Here is a 27,545-nt window from a genome sequence, read left to right on the forward strand (position 1 = left end):
CTACATGAGTCGAGTTCATCGAGTGGCATGGCCATGGCAAAGCCCCCGGCCACGCCGGCGATCGAGTGCACCGTACCCCCATCCTGATCCTAGCTGGAGCTCCGCGAGGAGGATCATCGAGGAGAGCGAGCACGGTGACGTGAGAAAGGTAGAGAGAGTTTTAGAGGCAGAGCCGGGAGCTGAGCTGTGCCTGTGTCAAGCTAGTCAAGTGTGTAAGTATAGTAAGGTTTGACCGAATCTATCAAAATTTTGGTTAGATCAAGGGCAAGGCAATGGGTCTATTCCAAAAATAAGTAAATTAGACCATAGTCATACTAGATAGGAATAACCGTCATTTCTGGGGATTTATTTAACAACTTCTGACATTTTACTATCAGTATCAGTATCAGTATCATCCCCATCCAGTTCAGCGGAACAACCAAAATACAGAGACTGAAACTTTTGGTCTAATTTAATTAGACCCCTAACGTTAATTAACTTAAGCCTACTTTTTAACTTAGACTTGTTTATATATACTTATATAGCTCAATGGCAATGCTCCTCCTGTAATGGTAGTGAATCGTATTACCGAACACTTTTCATTAATTCAATCATATCAAACACATTATTCTCATAAAATTCACCAAACTTTCACCATAAATACACAATTACCTACAAAATATAAATATGTGAAAATTTTGCCGAAATCGTTTTTCCTTTTTACGATATTAGCTTTTAATCGGACCCCTCTTCGCACATGAATATTTTGGTCACTTGAAAAAGGTATGGTATAACCGAACGTGTGTTTTCTATGACTATGGCCTTAAAGGTTGAGAAAACAACAAAAACCACTTATGAGCTATTTTGACCATATTTTATTTATATTGTATTATATTATAGAATATTAAGACTTTGAAAATGTGTTTTTGACCATTTTTCATCAATTTCTATTCAAGTTTTCTTTGGAAGGATGTTGCAAAATTTTGAGCGTATGAATTTATTTTCTGATGCGTATGATGCGTGCGTTCGGTAATACAAGGCCTGTCTGTAATACAATCACTCACTATACTCATCATTTGTACGCCCACACTTAGAATTTGCATACCCAGTGTGGTGCACTGTAAGATCGATTGCTGCCCTGAAAGGATTCAGAATCTTGCTCTACGTATGGCCACAGGTACTATCATGCACTGCTCATCAGATGCTGTCGAAGTTGTTTCCCACACTCTGCCACTTGACACCAGACTTCGAGAAAACTTGGCCAGAACTCTCTACTACTACATTCTTTGTAAAGAGAATAATGACAGTTTCAAGATGATGGTGCAAAGTTTCCTGTTGAGCTGTCTGACCCGGCCTGACTTCATGCTAGGACCAAGACTCTCACCTCTATGTTTAATGATTAGAGCTCTAATATGCTTTTCACACTGCATTTCCTTAACCCCATACTATCCTTAACCCCGGACTATCCTTAACCCCATACTATCTTTTTTTCGATTCACACTGTCTTTCTTAACCCCATACTATTTGCTTAGCCGGGGTTAACGCCTTAACCCCGGGCAATCACATAGCTCATTAATATTGATGATTTTACCATACAGAGCGTGATTAACGTGCAATTTCGACTTCTGTGATTGGCTAATGCTTAGCCCCACTTTTCCTTAGCCCGGTTTCGATTCACACTGCATCTCTTAGCACCGCAATTGTGGTGCTAGCACCGCAATATGCCGGCTAACCCTGCTTTTTTGCAGGGCCAGATAGTACCGTACTATTTACCGTGCTAGCCCACTTTGCTAAAACGTAGTGTGAAAACGAAGTGGGCTAAGCTTAACCCCGGGAAATTGGTGGGGCTAAGACCCCCCCTTAGCCCCACCAATTTAGGACAAAAAGTGCAGTGTGAAAAGCATATAAAAGACTTCAACATCAACTTGGACATGGATAGCCCAGGATCTCCACCCACAGAGTCAGTGGTGAGCATCCTTCACAGAATGGTGGAAGTCTGCATTGGCTGGGAATCATTAGGAAATAGTGCCAGCAGAACTAATGAGCAAAAGGATAAAGCATAAGCTTGCTACTGACTTTCTCCTGGACATCTGCTCTGACACTGTCATCTTTACTGATGGCTCTGCTCTGAACAATCCCGGCCCTTGTGGTGCAGGTGTTGTCATATACTGGACAGGGCTCAACAGTAACCCTACTCTCCTCAGTGTTCCAATATCGAGTAACTCCACTAGTTTTCATGGAGAAATGGCAGCCATCGACATTGCTGTTGAGCCTCACTTCTTGAAATCATCTCAAATACTAGCAAGAACATTTCCATTCTACACAATAGAGGAATTTCTGTAAAGTATAACTTGGATTGCAGGTCAAGCTGAAATTCAGGGAAATGTAATTGGAGACAGACTGGCGAAGGATGCTGCTTACCATGCACGCAATGCTCCACCTCCCTCTTCATCCACTTCATACTGTATGCAAGTATCACCAAGAACATCAAGAAGAACACTGTAAGATTCTGGCAAAGGTGATGGAATATAAACACCAAGGGTAGATGGACCCATCAGCTACAGCCAAATGTCACTAGAAAGAAAGCCTCTAGTAAATATGATAGGTCCACAGAGGTCAAGATCATGAGGATGCTAACTGGACAGACTAAGCTCAGAGACCATATGCACAAAGTACTCCCTCGTGTATGCCCTACACCCACATGCGACTGTGAACATGACAGGCAGACACTTGAACATGTCCTTCTTCACTGCCCACTCCACAAGTCGTATAGAGAGGAGATGATGCAATCCATTGACGTTGGATATCAAAGGACAAGCACCCCTTCCTATCTTCGAGATATATCCCTCTTTTCCCTCCTTGGGACTAACCCCAAATTGTCACCCCAAATGCAATCTATAATAGCATCTTCTTTGGCTCGCTTCATCAAAAGCACCAATGCCAACTTCTAGCACCAGTATCTACATGTAAGCAAATAGTACCTAGCAGCTCATCAACCTTGTGACAGACACACCGAGAGTATACCAAGGAGATAATTTGGGTGTGGAAATGACCCACAAAGAACAACAACAACTACTTGGATCTAGATCTAGTTAAACCAATAAAAAGTCCCGCCCGGTGTTAAAGTTAACATTAGAAAAGAATCCCCAAATGTGGTCATAAAATTTTTTTAGTGAGCATGCCATGGTGAGCAAGTGAGAGAGGAAAAACAAGAAAAACAAAAGTGACCGCTAAAATGGTGAGTTTGAAAGAAATACTGTAGCTTGAATAAGAAAGTTATGCTGGCACACTGGCACCCTACTTTTTTGCAGGGCCAGATAGTACCGTACTATATACCATGCTAGCCCACTTTGCTAAAAGGTAGTGTGAAAATGAAGTAGGCTAAGCTTAACCCCGGGAAATTGGTGGGGCTGAGCCCATGTTGCTACATCACCTTCATGTCTGGACTGGGGATGGTAGTAAAATGTCAGAAATTTTTCAATAAATTGCCAGAAAAATATTCCTGTCTACAATTATGGTTATTATTGAGAGTGCTAAAAATTTGTTCTGTGATCTTGGGCTGAAGTAGTTTATATATCTATGCTGTTTGTCAATGCAATTTATCATTTTTTTGTCAGTACTAGAAAGTTACACCTTTATTTTTTTCCACTCATATTGTATGAATTCTATGTCCCCAATTTTGTTATCCTTAATACTTATACTTGCACTGAAAAATACCTTAATCCATGCAGGCCAGTCGGTTGCCTCGGCTATGATCATTATAGTATAATGATTGCAGCAGAGGTGACTATTAAATTGGTTTGCATGAAGTAGGCCTCTATGAATTACATGACAGATGACATAATTATTAGACATAATTATTAGACATAATTATACACCACAAAACAACAGGATTAAATTATACTATAAAATCTTTATTATCATATTCATTTTTTTTATTATATAACTAATAATCATTGAATCTAGATCAGAGTTTAGTTACTTACTATTTCAATGTTCTTAATGTTATTCACTGTTGTATCAATCATTGTAAATTGAATGCAATTCAGCTTTAAGGCTGCTATGTGCAATCTTTTTTTATACCAAAATAGATAAATAAATGAATAAAAAATGTCAAAGGCTCAATCTAAAAAGTCTTAATTTCAGAATTCTAACATGTCTAAGCATATACTCAGGCCAAGCCTTGTGTTAGACAGGGTGACCACTGACCACACATCCCAAATTTCAAGGAATGGTCCCATATTCCCCCCACTTTGTCCTGCGTCCTTTACAACCTTGCCCAGTACCCTGTTTTTCCTGTATTTTACAATTTTTACTACATTTATGTGAGAATATGCTTTGCACTCTTTTTTCGTATGTGTAGTACACTAAGGCCTTTTGGGGGGGGGTGTTCAGGGGTTTTAAATATCATATCTTCATCTTGAATCAGATTTTGTTTTAATTTTTTTCAGTGCAATCCTTCATTTGTTGTTAAATGATGATACTTCCCCTGGTTATAGCATAGGAAATACATGAGGCCAATAGGTGATTTGCCCTTATGTAAACCAAAATCGCCTGTAATATTCTCGAAATCAAATGCTTTTGGGTGACCATCTTTTCTAAAATCTCCCCAAAATCTGCCATTTATGTATTCAAGAAAGTTTAGAATAATGATTTTCTATGTACAGCAGAACATACATGTAAATATTGACAGAATTTGAGGGTAGGTAAATAATGAAAAATGTCTTTACAGTGCTCACTAAATACTTTTTGCGCAAAAAGTAGCCCTTAAAAGAGAATAAATATCCCCCTAAGATTAGCAATTGCCACAAGGTAAAAAAAATTGCCCTTAGAAAAAAAAATGATTTCCCACCCTGCCTGGTTACCATGCCCTCACCCTTAAAAACCTGAACCCTGGTATTATTGATTTACAATGTCATATAGATTGAAATGGCTGAAAGACATGGATTTCATGAGGCACATTTCACCTCCATACCCTGTCAGAGCAACGTCTATGGTCTTACATCCTTGGCCTACCCTGGAGGAGTCGGTAAGGTGTTGGTTGCTCCACTCAAAGATAAAGTAGTCTCTCTAGAATACATGGCAGAGAGGGGTAAGACTGAGCTTCAACCTGTAGCCAAAGAAATCCACTTTGCAGGAATTCCAGGTAACTATTATATGATATCTTTGTTGGGTGTGGGTGTATACTTCTAAACCAATATAGGCCTATACAATACTTCATCTATTTTTAATCTCATCCAATATATTTTTCAGTGTATTCATATTTTTTGTTTGTTTCATATGCAGCAATGGTTATTGGTTAATATTTACAGAAATGAAGATGTTGGCAATGTTGGACTTTTGAAATTGGAAAAATATTCATTAAAAAAAATTGCTTATTTTACTCTGCATACTAAATAGTAATCAGAATTAATCATTCATTTTTAAAGATTGTGATATCATCATTAGTGTATAATGGTAAGGTATTTGCTTATTGTTTTCAATATGACAGACCATTAATTACATCAAATAAAGCATGTGACTTAATAAGAACAATTTGCACATTCCTCTTCGAATGTAAGGCAGAGATTCAGTTGCATAAAGATATTTTTTAAAGTATGTTCATTTTTTCTTTTCATCCTATCTCTTCTTTCCATGTCAATCTTTCTGCTTGTATTTCCTTCCCTTCTTCCTATTACACATGGTGAACCGTAAACCTTCTCCACGTTATAAACTCCACCATGCAAACCTACAAAGAACATCTATGTTCATTCAATAATAATCCTTTTATATGAATATAAATGATTTATCAAGATTGTATCTCTCCAACTAGTTCTCTCATTTCTTACAAAATCAGTTACTTTGGTCTATAAGATGATGTATTTCCAAATATTATGACTTGTTCTTTAGATGATGCAGAGATAATCTCAATCGATTCCTACCAACGTCTTATGGAGGATGGTGGAGGATACATCATTGGAATTACATTTGCCAAGGTATGAGCATGCCTTGATTATGTCTTATGATCTGAAGTGTAAATGTCAAGTAGAACATACAAGATCAAACTAAAGGATGATCAGCTTTAACAAGCTGTCTTTCTTGAAATATGCTGACAGTGTTTGAATTTCATTAATGTCAGATCCTTCATGTCTCTTTTTATTTTAAATCCCTCCTTTTATCACTGGTGAATTTCCTTAATCCTAATTTTCATTTTTATTTGCTTTTTCATATTCTTACCACAATGACTTTTGCAAGGAATCTATAGCTTAACATTTCTCTTGATGTAAATTACTGGGAATTTAGGGTAGCTTAAACATATGAATAGATTTACTGGTAACATATCTTTTTGCTTTTCCTGATAAATTAGAGGTATTCTGAAATGGCTGAATTAGATATCAGTGAAGTTAATTTTGGAATTCAAATTGGAATGTTTTTTAATTTGTTGTTCTCTTTCATTAGGATGCAGAGACTGATCATCCTTCTCATATACTTAACCTTTATGCACCATGGGACAAAGGATCTGAGTATGTACTTGACAGTATAGCACGTGAGTGCATATTAAAGATGCTTTCCAGTTGTGGTATGATCACAAATCAATTTTAAAAGAATCTATAAAAAAAATCACTAAGTGGCATGTGGTTTTGGTAAGATATGGGGTATTGTTAAGTAAGGAAATTTGTCAATATAAGGTCATTTTGCAAGGTATCATTAATTAACATACATGTCTTGTTCATTTCTGCATGTGCAAAGTTAGACATACCAATTTTTCAGCTCATTTTCATGTTTTCACAATTACTGGAGTATACTGTATTGCTTTCTTTGTAAATTATTGCTCTCTGACTTTTTAAGTTTGACTTGAAATAAGATGCAGCATTTTATTAAGTTCCTTTATATACCAGGATAATACGGGTGCAAAATTTGTTTTTTGTGACAACTTTTGAAATTATTTGTTTAGTTTATTGTGAGAAAAGCAAAGTACAGCTGACATGCTCATAAATCCTCCTTATTCTTTATTAATCCAGAGTGTTGCTAATTATCTTTTTTTTTTTTTTTCATTACACAGAGATGTGGACCAATATAGAGCTGGATTTCACCCCATACTATCTCTGTCACACCAAGTAAGAACAATAAGATATCTTTATTAGCAGATTGATTAATCTTGTAATGAGTTTAGTAACTTTGTATGTTTTTAATTTCCAAATAATCCAAACTTGATCTCTGTATCTCAGTCTGTCCTCAAACAGATTGCACAGTTTTCTAGATTGGTTGATACTCATCACTTTAATATGCATTATCCTCCTTAGAGATAAAAGTTAAAATATTTGTTCATCTACTAGTGTATAAAATGATATATATTGATATTAAATTTTTGTTTTAAATTTTAGATATTGGTTGCGAAGAAAAGAGTTAGAACCCTTCTAATAATGAGTTATGATAGCTTTAATTTATACTCATATTGAGATTGATCTCAAATTTTAAAACAAAGAGATTATGTAATTTGAGTTTGATTTGAGTCTATTACAACTATTTGTACAACAGAGCCCTGATCAGTTATTAAGTGTGTTGATGAAAACTTGAGATCAAAAGTTTAAAATGAATTTTAGAATTTCCAACATTGCTTAAAATGTCTGCTTCTGTTGCACATGAAGACTTATCTAAGAGCAAGAATTTAACCACTGAATAGGTTCAGTAAGGCTCAAATTATGAAAATATCTGATTCAAAACTGTTGGTTATGCCAATACCCTCTTCAGTGCAGATTACAAATTTGACTTAGCCTATCCCACTAGTGCTTGGATTAAATGTTTTCTTGCCCCACTTGTAATTGACTCTAAGAAAGAGGCCTCATTGGTTCTCAATCTTCAGACTGACATCTCAAGTGATGAAATAATTCTTTCATGGAAGAAATTAAAAAATCAGACCTCAAGACTTACCAGTACATCTCTGTAATTGAATGAATAGTGAATTTACTTTGCATATATTTCTCTTCAGTCCACCTCTCCCCCTTGGGATTACCGCTCATGCCTTACAATATAGTGCAGTGAGCCCTGGAAGTATGCACCTTGGGTTTTGCCTGTGTCCAAGTTTACATTATTTTTAAAGGTTCATATCTCAGGAGTATTTTGTTCCTCCTGTTTTTTTAAATTATAATTATCATTATTAGAGAGAACCCTTGTTTATATCCTAGATTAAAATTCTTTGGTGAATGCCTTATCATATGTAGTACAATACACCAATGCATGGTTAACAAGTCTAAAATACAGAACCATGTTGATTGAATTATTTATGAAATGTTCTCTCACTATTATAATAGAAATTAATCATTAATAGCATATTTCCTTCTTATATTTATTGATAGGATTCTTGAAGATGGTGAACAAGAGATAGTCTTCCTTCTCACCGGGTCTGACAATCAAGTTCACCTATATAGGGAGGTATGATAATTATTTTTATGTTTAATTGTAGTTCTAAAAACCCCAAAATTAACTAGGAGGAATTGAGCAAAACTAATCCTTAAAAGTCATGAGGGAAGCTGTTTAATTAAGCCATTTGTAGGTTTAACATTTTGTAAAGCACCCTATGTTTTAGAAGATTGGAGAGTCTTGTAGGCTGTTAGTTCAGTTTTTAATACAGAAAAGGAGAAATGAGACATATAGTATTGTTTGTTTTATGAATCTGGTGTACATTTTCTTTTAGTGAGTTTCTGTGGGTGGATCTGGAAATAAATCCAAGCGTTGTCTTTGTTGTGAATAATCTAGAATAATACATATGCACCATTATTAGATCATTGGTATGTTCAATCTTAGATTTTCAAAATTTCTTTTAATTTTTGCTTTTAAAGGAACTTGGTGGTCGATTCTCTGAGCATCCAGTGACAAGTATTTTTCCTGAATTTAATGATTTACCATGTGTGTAAGTATACCCTGACTTTTATATTATTTAATATTGTATGGTCAGTAACATTTAACAATTATGAGTGTCATGGTATGTATTCTGATTTGAAAATATACAGATTCATAATCATTCAAGATAGTTAAATATAAATGTGTAAATTAAAGTAAGATCCTGCTCCAGTTTACTGTATTTCAATTTGATTTTTCTTGATTGATTTTGCAGTGCATTATGGTTGGACAGTTGGAATCTCAAAGACTGCAGACGGTTGAGTGTTGTTGGATGTCGTAGTGGCTATATAAGACTTGTGTTAGTTAACACAAGAAATAATGGTATGTCAAGTGCATTCAAGCAATAAATTACTGATCAGGAATACTGATAGGTATTCTGATAGCCATGCTTTATTTAGTTAAAGCTGGGTTAATGGTGTGCCAGTTGTCTACTCATTCACAAATTGGAAATTATTCTTATCCTGCTGGGAAAAAATTGTCAAAACTGAATTAAGTTTTGAAATGGGCAGATTAAGAAAATACAATGAATATACAAAATAATGAATTTTAATGAATTCATTGGTACATTATACCTACCATGAATAAGGAAGAAATGTTATGAAGCCCAGCATTCTATAGATGTGTGGTTTAAAATTCTACTTTCGACTAGGGTTAAACATTGGTTTATCAGATTACCACCCTTTATGCAAGTGAATTTATTTTGTGGTCCTCAAGTTTTATCATTATTTAGATATTTGTTCTGGAACACTAAGGGGCGATTCCACACTAGAACTTCAAAAATATCATAAATTTCAACATGCTTTCAATAAGTCATAAGTAGTGTAATATTTTACTATGATACCTAAATTTTATGAAAATTATGGGTTTTAACCAAAAGTGAAGTCAGATATAGTTTTTTTTGGGAGAAACAATGGCATTTTCAATTTTCAATAATTTTGCTAAATAAATAGTCAAGTACAAACACTGCCTGAAACGATTATTGGTAAAGCACAAGAAGATTGAAAATATTGCGGGTCAATGGAATAATGTATCATTGATGGTTCCAAATAATATCTACAACATTTTCATGATCCATAATAGGGGAGGCCCTGATTTTTCCGATCCTATTTTTGACAGTGTCCCGTACGACACATGAAAATGCAAAAGTTTTTCCCACAATTTTATTTTTGATGATGCAATTTCACGATATCAGTTTCTCTATCTTTGACCCATGGGTGATCGATTTATCCCATAAGGATCTAATTACTGCCCTACATTTGTCAATAATTGTCCTATTAAAAGTTGTCCCGTACGACACACAATATATACTGCATTTAATTGCAGGATTTGGATTCAGAAACTATAAATAGCAGGCCTATTTTAATATAAGTAATTGATTTGACATAAAGTGAACTGAAAAAGTACTTTATTTATCCACATAGAACATGAAATAGGTGATTCTAACCATTTTAATTGACTTCACGTAGGCGTATTCTTTTGTGAATCCCTTCAGCTAAACTGGTGATTTTCACTGGTCAGAGCAGGTTAATTTCTTTGTCATTGAGCATGAAAAGAAAACATTTGTAATTGATTCACCCTAGCCTGGAAGATGACTTCCTCTTGCATGCTAATGTGAAATTATTATAAGATGTAAATAAAAAATATTTACATATCAATCATCTATGTGGACTTTCCTTGATGATCGCTAATTTTTTTATATACAGTATTGAAACTCCTTACTTTTTTAAGTTGTGAAAAAAAATCTGGAAAATATAACAAACCATATGGTTTCATGAAATGCAGAAAGGTTTGAAAAAGTAGAATCGCGTTTCTTTAGAAAAAAAATATTTTGTGGAATTTCAAGTGACAGTTGTGACATATCATGTATATATACATTTTATATGAAAAATCATAACAATTTTGCCCCATAATTTACACAAACAGTTTCATTCATTCATTATTTAAATAGTGCATTGGAAATCATCAATTGATTCACGAAAATATAACTTCACACAAAACCTCAAGTTTTTCAGCTCGTAAAAATGCTGTGAACCATTGTACATTTCCCATCATGAAAAAAATGATAATATATTGCTCCCGATTGTATATTTTTTGAGGTTACTTAATTATATTGTCCTGAATGACTACTTATTAAAAGGCTTTTTCATTAAAAAGGAAGAATTTAGGGACAATGCTCCCCTTCTAATTGATAAAAAGTTCATCGTTTTATTCAGGCTGTCCAATACAACACGCAAGTGCCTGTTCAACACACGAGTGTCCCGTATGACACACAGGTGTCCCGTAAGACACACAAGCGTCCCATACAACAGACAAGTGTCTCGTACGACACGTTATTTTATTTTATGATATATTGACAGAAATGTTCAGCCAAAAGCGGTTTCTAACATAATGAATGTCTTTAGTTTGATAGGATTATCATTATCATCAGCCAAATAAAGTGATTGAAGAAGTCAAAGAGACATAAAGTAGGAAAGTTTGGCTTCAATTTAGAGATGTCCCTTACGACACATTTTGAGTGTCCCGTACGCCACAATGTTCTCGAAAATTGTAATTTGCTTTATTTATTCATGAATGTTTATTTTGCTTTCTTTCATAGATGCGTTTGTTCTTGGGTAATTGAATATCAATTTAAGTTCGGTTTCGGTGAAAATTATCTGTTCAACTCACAGACTTTAGAGTACAAACTTGAGGTTTCTAAAAAAGCCACTTTTCTGCGTCCGTACGACACATTACTATTTTAAATCTGTATTATACATGATGTGAATTCAAATCATGTTAAGTCTTGGTTTTCCCTCCACTCTGGTAGTACTTGATGATCACATTTAGTTACTGGAATATTTTTTGTTTTTCTTGTCAAAAAATGTCTAATGTTCTCTAAATGTCCCATACGACACGTATGGAATCACCCTTAGATATTTTCTGATGAGAAATAATTCCTTGAATGCTGTAAAATTATTTTCCATTGCACGATCACTGTGCAGTGGAAAATATATGCATGCAGCCTAAAATGGATCAATATTTATCACCTTTCAACCAATCAAAATCCAAGAATCTTTTAATATCAAAGTTATATAATAATATTGCATTCACAAGACTGATCCAAGGTCTGTTATGTTTGGAGTTTTCAAGTTAATGCAATTAAAGATACTAATCGTTGCTGCTAAAAAGAAATATCTTTTGATTTCTAATTCAGTTAATTTTAGAACAACACATTTTGATTAATAAAAATTCCTTCAGAAAGATTCATAATTGTTTTATCCTTTTAAAGATTATCTTTAGTCTTGGTAAATCATAGTTTGCTAGGTCATGTTGATGCATGTGCCCAAAACGATTGCAGTGTGAAGAATATAAAGTAATAATGTGTTTTATTGGATGTATTGATTGATTTTACATCAAAGTTTAAATTAATCAGGTGCCCGATTAAAATAAAATATCTGCATATTTTTGTTTTGTTTATATGAAAGACTGTCTCAAGCAAGGAATGGTCTGAAAATTTCAAGATATAATGATCTTTGTCAGTAACTTTCCATTTCTTAAATATGTAAAGTAAGTGCTCAAGTGGCTATTTTGAATAAAAACATTAAAGAGAGAGGCCACTAGATTTGAATTCAAATTCCAACTGCCTGTGAATTGCCATAGAAATTTATGAAATGGGTAAAACATGCATTTAATGACTACTACGTCTTTGCAATATTGTAATATTCAATGATTCAAGTAACTTTACCAAAGCCTTAGACAGGCTTTAAATTTTAATCTTCAAACTTCCATATATAAAATGATTATATTCATCCATCCGTCGTCATGTGGCTTGAGTCTTCTTGATGTCAATATCCAGCTTGTCTTATCTATCATCTGTACTGCATTTTGATGAAGATATTTTGTGATTCATTCATCAGAGGTAATGAACCAATGGGAGCTGAACCATGATAGTGCCATCACATGTTCACGTATCTTCACATCATCTACTCACATGGAATCAGCATTACCTTGGCTTGAGAGGAGAGAAGAAGGGATTCAAGAGAAAGAGGAGGAAGATGATACTGTCGATGATACCATCTTAGATGATGATCTTAATATTCTTATCACAAGTGCTGTAGAAGTTGCAGTTGTTTACAGGTAGATATGATAGTAATGGATTCTTATGTTTCTAAAGCATTAAATTACATGATATGATCAATCGCAGAATGTGGTGCTAAAGGTTATGAAGCAGTGAAATGAATGGCCATATCTTATGGGACATAAAGCGACCCTTTTTTAATTGTGATTGGATCAATTGATTCTGATATTTAGGATCATGGTATTTGCTCTCCAGACATTCCATCCTTATGCCCTTATTCAACTTTCTGTTTCATCTATCTCACAATTTTGTTATTGAAGGGGAATTCATATGATGTCAAGTTGGTTGTAATAAAAGCAGAAAAATTAATTAATATGTCAATGAGAGATTAATGAAAATTTATCAAGGTATGACAATGGTTGATTTCTGAAGGTTTGATTCCTTACTTTTGTTTTACGTGTATTACCCAGTGGGTAGAAATATTTTGATATTACTGTCATATTGATCCATCCTAATGTTCACACAGTTGTTTTCCATTTGCTTGCAGCACAGTTTTTATTTATTGTGGATGCATTATGTAACATTGTAAAAACAAGTATTCAATCAATAATTTGAATCTAAGCGTCTGTATAGGATGAGACGGAAGCCAAGGAAGTAAACACAATAAGTCTGCAGCACTAATCTCCCCTGAAAAGAAATGCAGGAAGTGATAACAATAGCTTTCCCATACTTGCCATTTTACTCCTTTTATCACAGAAATGTAGCGATTTATATGTACCTGTGTAAACTATTCAGTGTTATTTAATGTACAATACAAATATTTATTTCATTTTTTTTTCGTATACATATCCCACACATTTTCAAGTAATTTAAAAATATATTTTTACTATATTTTCATTAAAAAATGCTAGTTGCATGTATTGGCTATGACATGGCATGTGTATAAAGGAAAAACAAAAAATCTTAAACAATGGAACTGTACAACTGTCATGTTGATTTTTCCTGAAAAAAAATGGTTCAATAAAATTGTAAGATGTTAAATTAAGAGTTTTTTTATGCTCTTGTCTCATACTCCTTGAAATAATCTTCACATTTAAAAGAATAATTGCCCTGGGCAAAAATAGATAATGATGATTAGATTGCTCATTCTCTTGTCAATTTTATTGTCAAAATTAATTTAGATAAGCTTTGTCCATTCTATTTTTTTTCTAGGAATGTATTGAAAGAAGGATTCCAAAATCAGACATTGCTGCCGCAAAGTGACTTGTTTGATTGTGCGCTATGTACATGTGTAGCAGATTTAGACTGGGATGGTCAGAATGAACTTCTCATAGGCACTTATGGACAGGTAGGTCTATTGTTCTGATGATCATATGACTTCACTTTTTGGTCATCGTTGCTGACCATTATAATAAAAATGATAATGCAATTTATAGAACACATTAATGCACTGTGCAGTGTTCAAGGTACTAGTTGTTATTATTACCCTGTTTCAAGGAATTCCTGCTAGGTACTCATTTACTACATCTGTGTTAAGTGCAGCACAATATGGATAGATTTCTTGCTGGGCTATAGGAAATAATGCCATGGCTGAGATTCCACAACCCTCTCAATGAAAGGCAAGAGTGATGAAAAACCACTAGACCACAACTGATTAATTGATCATAACAATGACTGATGCACAACACTTGTGCTCTTTCATAATGCATGTAGATTTTTTTTATTAGATCATTGCTGGATTAATTTTGTAAAGCTACTTGTAACAAACAGATTTCAATCATGATAAAGGTACAGAAATGTTCAAACTAAAAATTGAATATTGTTTTGTAAGTGTAACAAATCATGTCAGGGAAAGGAATGTGGCATAACAATAACACCTTGCAATTTTTGCAAATTTTTGTCTCACCTGAACGAAGTTCAGCAGAGACCTAGTAATCACTTTTTCTGTTGGTTGGTTTGTTAGTCTGTTAAAAAAATGTTAAAGTTTTTGTTCAACTTGCTCTCATTTCTTTATTTCTTTAACAATTTTGATCACACTTGGTTCAAATGATCCTTGGGTAATACTGTGGTGCATATATTCATTTTTGTCTCACCTGCATATAGTAGACTTGTTAACTGCAAAAAAAGGGGTGAACGCTGCATTTTTTAGTACAAATGTCCCACTTGGCACAAATGTTCCTTGAGTCAAAAGAAAAGGATTCATCCAAAGAGACACGCTGTATCTATGCAAATAAGCAAGTAATTTGCATAAATTTGCATATTATGTCGATATAGTAAAAACAAGTATTTCAGAATAAATTTTTAACCAGAACTGCCCTAAAATTGGAAATAAAGACTTAGGGTAAGAAAGGGAAGAAAATTGTCATAAAATAATTGGGATATCCTTGTTTATTATTACCTAATTTACATAAATTATGCAAATTATAATTTAAAACAAAGTATTTTTTCATGAATCCTGAACTGTTTTATAAATAACAGCAATTAATACACAATGTCAACATTCTACATGGAAGAGAATATATTAGCGAAAACATTGATATGCTTCATGACAGTATTAGTGTCTTAATTTGCTTAGAAAGAGGGCAAATATGTCAAAATGTATGACGTGATATTGCGCTAAAACGAGACCAAAACAACCTCTATATCACAGTCACACTCACGAATCGGACAATAAAGCGATCAATGGTATGTCATTGGAGATAACACAATCTCAACACAATAGCTTCCATCGGCTTCTCGTATCGCTTTTGTTGGTGTGTCTGCCATACCGTAATCTATGGTATATACGGGCAAAATGCATTTCGGTATCGGTAAAACACTATTAATTTTGTTTTATTTGTTTCTAATTTGTTTCTCTTGGAAAATCTACAGGAGACATTGCTTTGCAGGTTACTGCTTTAATGAAGCTCTGGCACATGAATCATGACGAACGTACCCCACCTCAATCCATATTTTAACTTTATTAAAATATATATCTTTTGGAGACCCCGAAGTGGCAAAACTGCATTCCCTACAGCATTCCCGCTACTTTACAAAACCAGTTTGACTTGTATTATCGACTTGGAAAAGACAGAAGTATGAGACATCAGTTAACATGTTTCCAGAAGATAGTTTTTTATTTTTTATTTAAGCCTACGTCCATGGGAGCCCTCCGAATTTACCCCATCCCCTCTCTGTATTTCGACACTACATAAAAAAAAAATATCGTGTTTTAAAGCCACCGGCAAGGCAAATTGCGTTTTTGGTATAATAAAGCAACTTTTATATCTATATTTCATATTTATCTATATTAATATTATTATTATCATTAATATTATTATTATTATTATTGTTATTATTATTGTTGTTGTTGATGTTTTGCAGTTTGTAATAATGCTCTAGCACAGTAAAGGCTATAACCCAACATGAGCATGCCTAGGATACCCTTTCCCCTTTTGGTTTTATGTATTCAAAAATAGTTTATTGTCTTTAGAACTCATATCTTGGAATAGATTGAGGTGAAAATACTCTACAATTGACATGTAGAAGAGCTGTGGTACATTGAATAAAAGCCACACGTAAGCTCTAAAATACCCCTTTATTGATTCCACTCTATGTTAAATTTAAATATTTTTAGAGTCCATTCGGAAGAAAGATACATTTCTACTACACACAGTAAAGCCTCTTTACTTTCTCCTCTTGAAAAAAAAAACATAGAAGGCATTGTTTTATATCGCATAAAATAAGTTCGTGTACATGACGGTGGCCTGTCGAAGTTGCCCAACCCTTTATTTTGTTTTGACAATATATATTTAGAATATCGTCTAAATGAAGCCCTCATCTGGAAAAGGGCACTTATTAAAGGCAGCATCTACATTATATAGAGGAGGCCCTGGTACTTGGAAGCGGGGGCTGAAGCACCCGCAAGATTTTTCTGAAGGGGGGGGGGATGTGCTGCGTGTGTTATTCTCCATAGACAGCACCCCCTGGAATTCCGGCAGATGTGACAAAACGAAAAAAAAAAGAAACGTTACCAAAAAAAAACCCTTCATTTTGTAGTGCAATCCATTTTGTTTATTTGCTTGTTAAATTTCTTGATGTAAATTTGAAAAGCAAAAAAGTTTCAATGTAAAATTTTGGTCCGAAGAAATTTAACAAGCTTCAGTCCCCTCTTCCCAGTGCCAGGGCCTCCTATATATGGTGTAGATGCTGCCTTTAATAAGTGCCCTTTTCCAGATGAGGGTTTCAGATCATTTAGACGATATTCTAAATATATATTGTCGAAACAAAATAAACGGTTGAGCAACTTCGACAGGCCACCGTCACGTACACGAACTTATTTTATGAGATATAAAACAATGCCTTCTATGTTTTTTTTTTTTTCAAGAGGAGAATGCAAAGAGGCTTTACTTTGTGTAGTAGAAATGCATCTTTCTTCCGGTTGGGCTCTAAAAATATTTAAATTTAACATGGAGTGGAATCAATAAAGGGCTGTGTGGCTGTTCTTCAATGTACCACAGCTCCTCTTCATGTCAGTTGTAGAGTATTTTCTCCTCAATCTATTCCAAGATATCAATACAAACAAAAGTAATCTTTTAAGAGTTCTAAAGACAATAAACTATTTTTGAATACATAAAACCAAAAAGGGAGAGGGTATCCTAGGCATGCTCATGTTGGGTTATAGCCTTTACTGTGCTAGAGCACTATTACAAATGGCAGAACAATAATAATAATAATAATAATAATAATAACAGTAATAATAATAATAATAATAATATTAATAATAATTATAATAATATCAATAATGATGAATGTAAATATAAAAATATAGATATAAAAGTTGCTTTATTATACCAATAAACGCAATTTGCCTTGCCGATGGTTTTAAAACACAATATTTTTTTTAATTTAAAGTCGAAATACGGAGAGGGGATGGGGTAAATTCGGAGGGCTCCCGTGGGCGTAGGCTTAAATAAACAAAAAAAAAATTCTTCAGGAAACATGTTGACTGATGTCTCATACATCTGTCTTTTCCAAGTCGATTATACAAGTCAAACTGGTTTTGTAAAGTGGCGGGAATGCAGGGGGATGCAGTTTTGCCACCTCGGGGTCTCCAAAAAGATATATATTTTAATAAAGTTAAAATATGGATTGAGGTAGAATACATTCGTCATGATTCATGTGCCAGAGTTTCATTAAAGCAGTAACCTGCAAAGCAATGTCTCCTGTAAATTTTCCAAGAGAAACAAATTAGAAACAAATAAAACAAAATTAATAGTGTTTTACCGATACCGAAATGCATTTTGCCCGTATATACCATAGATTACGGTGTGGCATACACACCAACAAAAGCGATACGAGAAGCCGATGGAAGCTATTGTGTTGAGATTGTGTTATCTCCAATGACATACCATTGATCGCTTTATTGTCCGATTCGTGAGTGTGACTGTGACATAGAGATTGTTTTGGTCTCGTTTTAGCGCAATATCACGTCATACATTTTGACATATTTGCCCTCTTTCTAAGCAAATTAAGACACTAATACTGTCATGAAGCATATCGATGTTTTCGCTAATATATTATCTTTCATGTAGAATGTTGACATTGTGTATTAGTTGCTGTTTTTTAAAAGCAGTTCAGGATTCATGAATAAATACTCTGTTTTAAATTATAATTTGCATAATTTATGTAAATTAGGTAATAATAAACAAGGATATCCCAATTATTTTATGACAATTTTCTTCCCTTTCTTACCCTAAGTCTTTATTTCCAATTTTAGGGCAGTTCTGGTTAAATATATATTCTGAAATACTTGTTTTTACTATATCGACATAATATGCAAATTTATGCAAATTACTTGCTTATTTGCATAGATACAGCGTGTCTCTTTGGATGAATCTTTTTCTTTTGACTCAAGGAACATTTGTGCCAAGTGGGACATTTGTACTCAAAAATGCAGCGTTCAACCTCTTAACAAGTCTACTAATAGCTGAGTGAGACTATAGGCGCCACTTTTCCGACAGCGGCGTCAACACCAATCTTAACCGAAGGTTAAGTTTTTGAAATGACAGCATAACTTAGAAAGTATATGGACCTAGTTCATGGAACTTGGCCATAAGGTTAATCAAGTATTACTGAACATCCTGCTTGAGTTTCATGTCACATGACCAAGGTCAAATGTCATTTGGGGTCAATGAACTTAGACCATGTTGGGGGAATCAACATCAAAATCTTAACCTAAGGTTAAATTTTTTAAATGTCATCATAACTTGAAAAATATATGGACCTAGTTCATGGAACTTGGCCATTAGGTTAATCAAGTATTACTGAACATCCTGCTTGAGTTTCACGTCACATGACCAAGGTCAAAGTTCATTTAGGGTCAATGAACTTTGGCCAAATTGGGGGTATCTGTTGAATTACCATCATAACTTTGAAAGTTTATGGATCTGATTCATGAAACTTGGACATAGGAGTAATAAAGTATCACTGAACATCCTGTGCAATTTTTAGGTCACATGATAAAGTTCAAAGGTCAATGAACTTTGGCCAAGTTGGGGGTATTTGTTGAATTATCATCATAACTTTGAAAGTTTATTGGTCTAGTTCATAAAACTTGGACATAAGAGTAATCAAGTATCACTGAACATCTTGTGTGCATTTCAGGTCACATGACCAAGGTCAAAGGTCAATGAACTTTGGCCATGTTGGGGGGGTATCTGTTGAATTACCATCATAACTTTGAAAGTTTATGGATCTGATTCCTGAAACTTGGACATAAGAGTAATCAAGTATCTTTGAACATCCCGTCCGAGTTTCAGGTCACATGACTAAAGTCAAAGGTCATTTAAGGTCAATGAACTTTGCCCATAATGGGGGTAAAGTTTATAGATGTAGTGTATAAAATGTGGATATAGGGGTAATCAAGTATCACTGACAAGTTTTAGGTCACATGATCAAGGTCAAATGTCAATGAACTTAGTATTGTATCATTATATGAATGGTGCTTCTTGTGAATAATTATTTTATAGTAGTTTTCAAAGTCAGCACTGCTGCTATATTGAATCGCGTGATGCAGGTGAGACCGCCAGAGGCATTCCACTTGTTGAATGAGAGCACCATTAAAAACCAATCAACAATAACCACATGTGTATTGCTGAGGATGATGGGGTCAGAGGTCATCCGAGGGTCAAAGGTCAAGTTTTTGTTCAACTTTCTCTTATTTCTTCATTTCTGCATCCAATTTTGATTCACTTGGTTCAAATGATCCTTGGGTAATACCACATGTGTGTTTTTTAGGATGATGGGGTCAAAGGTCATCTAGGGGTTAAACGATCATATTGCTTATTGATTAGGAAATCCCTTAAGTACTCCAGCCCCGGGGGGGCCACTTACATTGACGAGTGGATACCATGCGCGACCAAAAAAACACGTAAAAAGGATGTCTTTTTCAGGATAGGGCACGTTACGTACGTAACGTGATAAGGGTGTCAAAAACACAAAAATATTGAAAAAAGGGTATCTATTTCGCTCGGAAAAATATACGTGTTTAGGGTCAAATATGCGGGGATGATAAAACAAAATAAAAATGTTTTATAAATGATGTCCTTTTTGCCCCAACACTACGTGTTTAGAGTCCGATTTGCGCGAGGTGTGGAAGGTGAGGCCGTAGTAAACCAAAATAATGGTGTCTAAAGGTAAAACCGACGACCGACGGACCCGTGACACAACAATAAAATATCGCTGTACTTGTTTAGGGGTTCATTTCAGGGAATACTTGCCAAGAGTATCGTTTTGTTTTTAATACTTGTTAAGGGGTGCATTTTCAGAATATGGAAAATACATCGCTGTACTTGTTTAGGGGCTCAATTCTGGGAATACTTTCCAATAGTATTTAATTTGTTTCCAATACTTGTTAAGGGTAGGGTTTCACACGCCAATACTTGTTAAGGGGTGCATTTTCAGAATATGGAAAATACGTGTTTAGGGTGCTTTTCAAGACCCCATGGTCGCGCATGGTATCCACTCGTCAATGGAAGTGGCCCCTCCGGGACTCCAGCTTGAGAGCCTGACATCTTTTCATATAAACCACAAGCAGAGATGAACCACTTCAAGAATGTTCTGCTCATAGGGGTTAGATGGACATACAGACTACAGTGACATAACATTTACTCCTGCGACGATTTCTCCGGGCTTAATTTCATCTAAGATGTAGGGTTAAGTTTGCAATAGGGTTTTCTGTTAGGGTTAGGTTTCAGGAAGGGTATAGTGTAAAACCAAAGGTTGAAGTTGATCATTCCATTAGTATGTGGAATTTAGAGCAGAGCAATTGCAGCGGTTGCAAATGTCATGGAACCATACGTTTATGGGATTGTAGATGGTTAATTTCTGTTCAAATGTAGTGTTGAAATGTATTCATCAGAATCACAGTGAGAGTAAATTTAGATATTGAATGATAGCCTTAGAAGTGTCACCAATCAAGAGTACTTGAAAATGGTCTTCAAGTCGACTAGTATCATTTCATGATATTTTTTATGTTAGTATATCTATTCACTGAATTTGCTCTCACAGGCACTTTTGGCTTACAAGTACATTTCACCTGAAAGTGCTAATATACCATCTACCAATGAACAAGCTAAATCAGATAACAGTCTTCCTGATGAGAAACCAACCAATGATGAGGACGGTGAAGGGGGAGGAGGGGGAGGTGGTGGAGGAAGAAGAAATGGTCATTATGAGTTGCTCTGGTCTAGAAGCTTTGCCCATCCGCTTTTAGCCTTGAATCATTTTGATCTCACTGGTGATGGATTAAAAGAGGTCATTGTACTATCAACCAGAGGACTCCATGTTCTTCAGGTTGGTATGGTAGCTTTGAAAGTGTAATGCGAAGATGAAAAACAATTGGTATTATAACTTATATTATGCTCGTATAATAGAACTATGGTTTCAAAAATAAATTTCTGACAACTTAAAATGAAATATACGCATCCAACCCCTTATCAATTCAAGCTCTCCAAAAATGATTCTTTATGGATCACTTCTCCTTTCTATTTCATTAAAAATATTCATTTACTTTCTTATTATCATGCCTCAAGTAGTTCATCAAGGAAATTAAAAGTGGAGAATAATAATTGTCAGATGTACAAAGATGTTTATTATGTTGAAAAGTTATCTAAATTTTTAACGATATTCAATAATCAACGCTTGGGTAAGGAGGTTTTTTTTTGGGGGGGGGGTCTTGTTTTGTTTTGTTTTGTTTTAATTACAATGAAGGCAACATTAGATGTGGTAAAGACAATTCATGCAATACAAATTAAACCTGTGAAATTGCTTTTGGTTGCATTCGTCAAATAATATTGCTTCTAAATAGGTGAAATTGAAGAACAGAACACAGATCTTGAAAATCACCTCGTATCATGTAATAAGTCATAGCAGAGTGGAAAAGAGTTAGTTTAAAAGTATTATGAAAACAAATTTACATTGTATGATTGTGTACTTTGCTTCTAAATGTTTTTTTTTTCTTTTTGATGACATAACGCTTCTCATGCTATAATTGTTTATTCTACAGCATAATCTTGACAAGGCTGCACAGAGGTGTTTAGAAACTTTGAAAGAACTGAATGGAGATGACCCAACTTGATGGGATGTATTCCAACAATTACCACTGTCATTTCAATATTAATGCATTATTGAGATGAATCTTGGCTGTCAAGAAGAAACAAGAGTAACTATTGTATGGAGAGATGTACATGGAATGGAGTGAACATTGTTACGCATGGATGAGCATGAGAAATGACCCACCCTAAGGATGACTATATGATCCTCCTTGATGTCCACTAATGTACAACACCACTAGCCAAGTGCTTTTGCACCACATTGTTAATGCCCGGAGTCCTGATCAGAATGCTGCATACTCTATTTTTCTTTTAAAACCATTTCTCAAGCATGGATGGGCTAAAAATTTCAGGATATAATCTTTATTTGAAGCAATCACTAGTGCATATAACATGGAGATACCGGGTCACTTCTGTGGCCATCATACATTATCCATATTGCCAAATTAGTCTCTTGCTTTTATTACATAGACCAAAGATTAAACCCAAAACTGTAGGGGAAGGCGGGGTAAGTTGATCATAGGGGCAAGTTGAGCCACCAACCCCAGGCCAATAATGAATGAGTCAGACATTGTGGTGGTGTCATGTATTGATGACCCATTGCGTAACCCTAACCCCACCACATTGTTTTCAACTTTGAAACAAATGGTACCTTTTTAGAGGGAAAAATACAAATTTCAGCAAAAAAGTAAAAAAAGGGTGTGAAATAGATAAGTTCTTTTTACACACACGTCTTTAGATATAATAAAGATATAAGAACAATATTGTTAGTCCAGGTCTGGATCTTCATTCTTGTCATAGTCTTATGCATGATGGATGCATATTAAATGTGTGGATGTGAAATTGTCGCATTAAGTTCGAACTGGGGTAAGTTGAGCCAGCCAACATGGGGCAAGTTGAGCCATGAAAATTCTTATGGTAATGTATATATAAAAAAACAAACTAACTTTAACATGCCATCGATATGTAGGCAGAAAGGAGCAAATTTACATGACTGGTTTTAGAGGATGTTAGTATTTACAATGTATAGAGAATTAGCAAATGAAAGACTTTAAATAAAAAATTGACATGCCGGTTCCTCCCCCATATATTTTGTACGTAGTTTTTGTTGCTCAACTTACCCCAGAAGGTGGCTCAACTTACCCCCACAGATGGGGTAAGTTGAGCCATTTGACATCTCTTTTTTCAAAGGTGACAATAACTTTCATTGTTGGGGTAGAAAGTTATATATAAGTGAAAAATATTTCAGAAGAATTACATTTTAAGGCAAGGTACTTATTTTTACAAGATTATTAATCATATCAATTCTAACATGCAAAAAGCAAAAAGTTTCACAACTTACCCCGCCTTCCCCTAACCTTTCATAATTTTAAGAGACTTGACACACAACATTTCTTGAAAGATCTTTCCATGTCTCGATTAGGGAGGCAACTCCATACACAGGATGTCAACTTGATGTGGGATGCATGAAAACAAGGGTTTGTAGAATCTTGTGATAGAAATGCCCCAGTACTAATTAGAGAGTAAGGGGGCAAAAGACACCTTGGGTAAACAATGAATATACAGGGAATAATTTTGCTTTACAAATTTAAATAGCATTTTTGGTCATAAGACAAAGGCTCTCAACTAAGTAATGTACAGTCCTATGTAAAAATATGCTATACAAAAGACTTAATGCATAGCAGTCTTTCAAAAATGTGGAGCAAATTGCGATTCGATACCAGGAAAATTATTCCCTGGTATATCCAATTATCCTACAAACGGGATAGGCTAAATAGAAGGGCGGAAGGTAGCGGATTGAGTATTCATTGGCAACAAGGCCGTTTTTGTAGGAATCATATCAATAAATATAGACATAGATTATGATGTGACAAATATAATTGAGTATAAACGAAACCCTGCACAACTGTGAAAAAATCTTGAAAGGTTTCAGTGGCAGAAATGCCTGATCTTCCATTGAAAGATTTAGAGTAAATGACGAATACATTCATGAACCAATCGAGCTAGCAAACAAACTTAACCATTCATTTGCAAATTTAGGTGTTATATCTGAGGGTGCCCCTCAACATTATGATGATGGTGACTTGCATTGTGTCTTTTGGAACCATTTGCATTCATGGACATAAGTTCTCAGCATGTACATGTACTAGAGTCTCTGAAAACACTGGGCATTGGAAAGGCAACAGGAATAGATGGATTGGACCCTGAATTGCTCAAAAAAGCCGCCCCAATTATATCTGAACTAATGACTCCGATTTTCAATGTCTCTCTTCAAACAAGGCAAATACCAAATGAATGGAAGACTGCTAATATCACACCTATATAAAAAAAAGTGGTAATAGACATGATCCTTATCATTATAGTCCCATATCTGTTTTTCCCATCATGATGAAGGTTCACGAAAGAGTGGTTCATGTTCAACTTCATGCCCATTTAAATGATAATTATATATTTGTAAAACAACAATCTGGTTTTAGGAAAAACCATGTGACAAATACTGTTCATCACCTATTTTTCTGATAGTCTGTTGAAGCAAGTAGACCATGGCCATCTAACAGGTTTTGTGTATCTTGACCTGAAAAAGGCCTTTGATTCCGCCAGTCACAAATTGTTGCTAAAGAAACTTCCTTTTATGGTGTTAATGACAGAGAGCTTACTTGGATTCAATCATAATTACATGTATCTGGAAGAACCCAACATACAATTATCAAAGGGACCTTATCTGACATTACTTATGTCAAGACAGGTGTTTCTGCAAGGTTTGATTATCGGGCCTCTACTGTTTTTGGTTATGGTGAATGATCGATTATCAGGCCTCTGCTGTTTTCGGTTATGGTGAATGATTTACCCAGCATTCTAGATATGTGTCACATTATGATATATGCTGATGACACTACTGTATTAAAGTGCTGAAAAAATCAAAGATATTGAATTAGTATTGAATAAAGAGCTTGAACTTGTGAATAAATAGCTATTAAATACAAAACCATCTGAGGCTAAATTTATCTAAAACGCAATACAAGATTTTGGGATCTCCCAGGAAACTAAAAACCTGTGATGACATTAACCTAGTTGTTAAAACCATGTCCTTGAAAGAGTCAACTGTTATAAATATATAGGGGTGTGGATGGGCCATACCATGACCTGACAAAAGAATGTAGAATCAATGAAGGAGATTGGCTCATGGATTGCTCTCCTTGGAAGGCTCAGAAAATACCCCACGATTGACAGTTCAAAAGTGCAGAATGGTGTAGTGGTACCGCTTGTACGCAAGCAGGCTGAAAAAAAAGCTCTCGTATTGCTGCCATTCTTTGGGATCAGCTTGATAGTGGTACCCGTAGTGCAGTTTCAAGGCACTCATTCGCTACATCGTACTGGAGAGCGTGAAACCACTACATTGAAACAACAAACCCCATTTGGCTGGTTCCAGGGTTCAAGCAAGTAAATACAAAATAAATTAATTGATATGATCATAGAAAATGTATACTTGTTTGTATATATATATATATATATATATATATGCATACACACAATGTATACAGTATGTGAACATTTGTTCTACATACACACATATATTTCTGTGTGCATGTACATACCCTGCAGGTCGGTTGTCTTTATGAATATATTCTTTATTTGTTCATTGTTTCTAACTCTTATATACATGTATATATGTATTTTGTTTACTTGTTTCCAGGGCCCCCAAGAAAAACAGTGCTGAGTCCACTGACAGGGTCACCCTGGGTAAAGAAAACCAAATAAATAAATAGATATGTTGTTGCTATCCATATGAATATTGCCCTCTACCTTCTTCTTTACGTCTATATGTGTATTATAAAGGAATAAACCCATTCATAGACTTCACCCTTTTGTAGGATGTAGGCGTATATATAATATATATATATATATATCTTTCTACATCTGCGTTTAAGGCGAATTTCTTTGTCTTTTTTCAATGTTCGCAATGTGCCTTTACGCCCTCTACCTTCGACTTAATGTCTAAATGTGTATTATGATGGAATAAACCCATTCATAGACTTCGCCCTTTCGTAGGATGTATGCATATATATATATATATGTGTGTGTGTGAGGGTGGGTGCGTGTATGTGTGTGTGCGCTACATATGAAGAGCAGCCCCTTTGTTGAATCTAATCAGAGTAGTATATAGATTTCTCTATCAGAATTCCTTAATAAATATAAGTTCCTAGAAAGCACTAATAATAATATTGAAATTGGTATTAGCAATGGCATTTTGGTATTGGTACTGATGTTGGTATTGCTATTGGTATTAGCATTGGTATATTGGTAAGAGTATTTGTACTATTGCATTGGTATTGAATGTGATTGGTGTTAGCGTTGGTATTGTTATAGGTAAATTGGTTTCAGTATTGGTGTTTATCATCATAAAGGTAGGACTATTGGTACCAGTGTTGGTATTATTAGTGTTGGTATCGGTAGTGATGTTGGTATTGGGATTGGTATTGGAGTTGGTAGGGGTGTCAGAGACTCCAACTCTCCCGCCGAAGTCTCTGGGGTTTTAGTATTAGTATTGGTGTTGGTATTGGTGTTCGAGTTGTTTTGGAATCGATATTGGTATTGGTGTTTGAGTTGTATTGGTGTTAGCATTGGTACTGGTGTTGGTATTGGTGTAGGTGTTATTTGTGTTGGTGTTGGTATTGGCATTGGTATTGGTGTTGGTATTGGTGTTAGAATTGGTATTGGTATTGGTGTTGGTATTGTGATTGGTCTGATGGTGTCATGCCTGTAAGGATTTCCCTATAAATACATGTGTTAAAAAGTCATGAAAAACAAGTATGAAATTAGGGGAACTAATGTTTCACTACCAGTGGATAAGAATATAATTGACATGTCATATCTGACCAGAAATGGCTACCTTCGACTCATTTTTGGAAATCACCAGTCCTGGCATGAAAACATCTCTTGACGAGACCTCATTCATCACCTGAAATCCTAAAATAGTAAAATTCCTCCACCCAATTCTTCCACCAGTCAAATAGTTCCAAAATTTGATTGATAAT

The 27,545-nt window shown here is 34.9% G+C and overlaps 1 protein-coding gene across 2 annotated transcripts; it reads left to right on the forward strand.

Annotated features, from left to right (window-relative positions):
• Nucleotides 1-26,294, forward strand: LOC129265041 (KICSTOR complex protein kaptin-like). Of its 2 annotated transcripts, none has more exons than XM_064101834.1 (12): nucleotides 1-221; nucleotides 4,903-5,125; nucleotides 5,869-5,954; nucleotides 6,418-6,505; nucleotides 7,022-7,076; nucleotides 8,316-8,391; nucleotides 8,799-8,869; nucleotides 9,074-9,180; nucleotides 12,756-12,975; nucleotides 14,129-14,264; nucleotides 21,467-21,751; nucleotides 22,464-26,294. In XM_064101834.1, exons 2-12 carry the CDS (start codon nucleotides 4,909-4,911, stop codon nucleotides 22,533-22,535), a joined length of 1,413 nt encoding a protein of 470 aa, XP_063957904.1. In that variant the 5' UTR covers nucleotides 1-221; nucleotides 4,903-4,908; the 3' UTR covers nucleotides 22,536-26,294. The 2 variants fall into 2 exon arrangements, with proteins under 2 accessions (XP_063957904.1, XP_063957905.1); XM_064101835.1 differs by having other exon boundaries at nucleotides 168-210.
• Nucleotides 26,295-27,545: the final 1,251 nt, after the last annotated feature.

Source organism: Lytechinus pictus, chromosome 7 (genome assembly GCF_037042905.1).
Source record: "Lytechinus pictus isolate F3 Inbred chromosome 7, Lp3.0, whole genome shotgun sequence".
In the NCBI taxonomy this organism is placed as follows: Eukaryota; Metazoa; Echinodermata; class Echinoidea; order Temnopleuroida; family Toxopneustidae; genus Lytechinus; species Lytechinus pictus.

Bases quoted from the DNA above. Each gene is read 5' to 3' on its own strand.
- LOC129265041 (XM_064101834.1), top strand. From the start codon at position 4,909: ATGGCTGAAAGACATGGATTTCATGAGGCACATTTCACCTCCATACCC. The intron at 5,955-6,417 runs GTATGAGCATGC...CTCTTTCATTAG, and splicing joins TTGGAATTACATTTGCCAAG to GATGCAGAGACTGATCATCC. The intron at 21,752-22,463 runs GTTGGTATGGTA...TTTATTCTACAG, and splicing joins GAGGACTCCATGTTCTTCAG to CATAATCTTGACAAGGCTGC.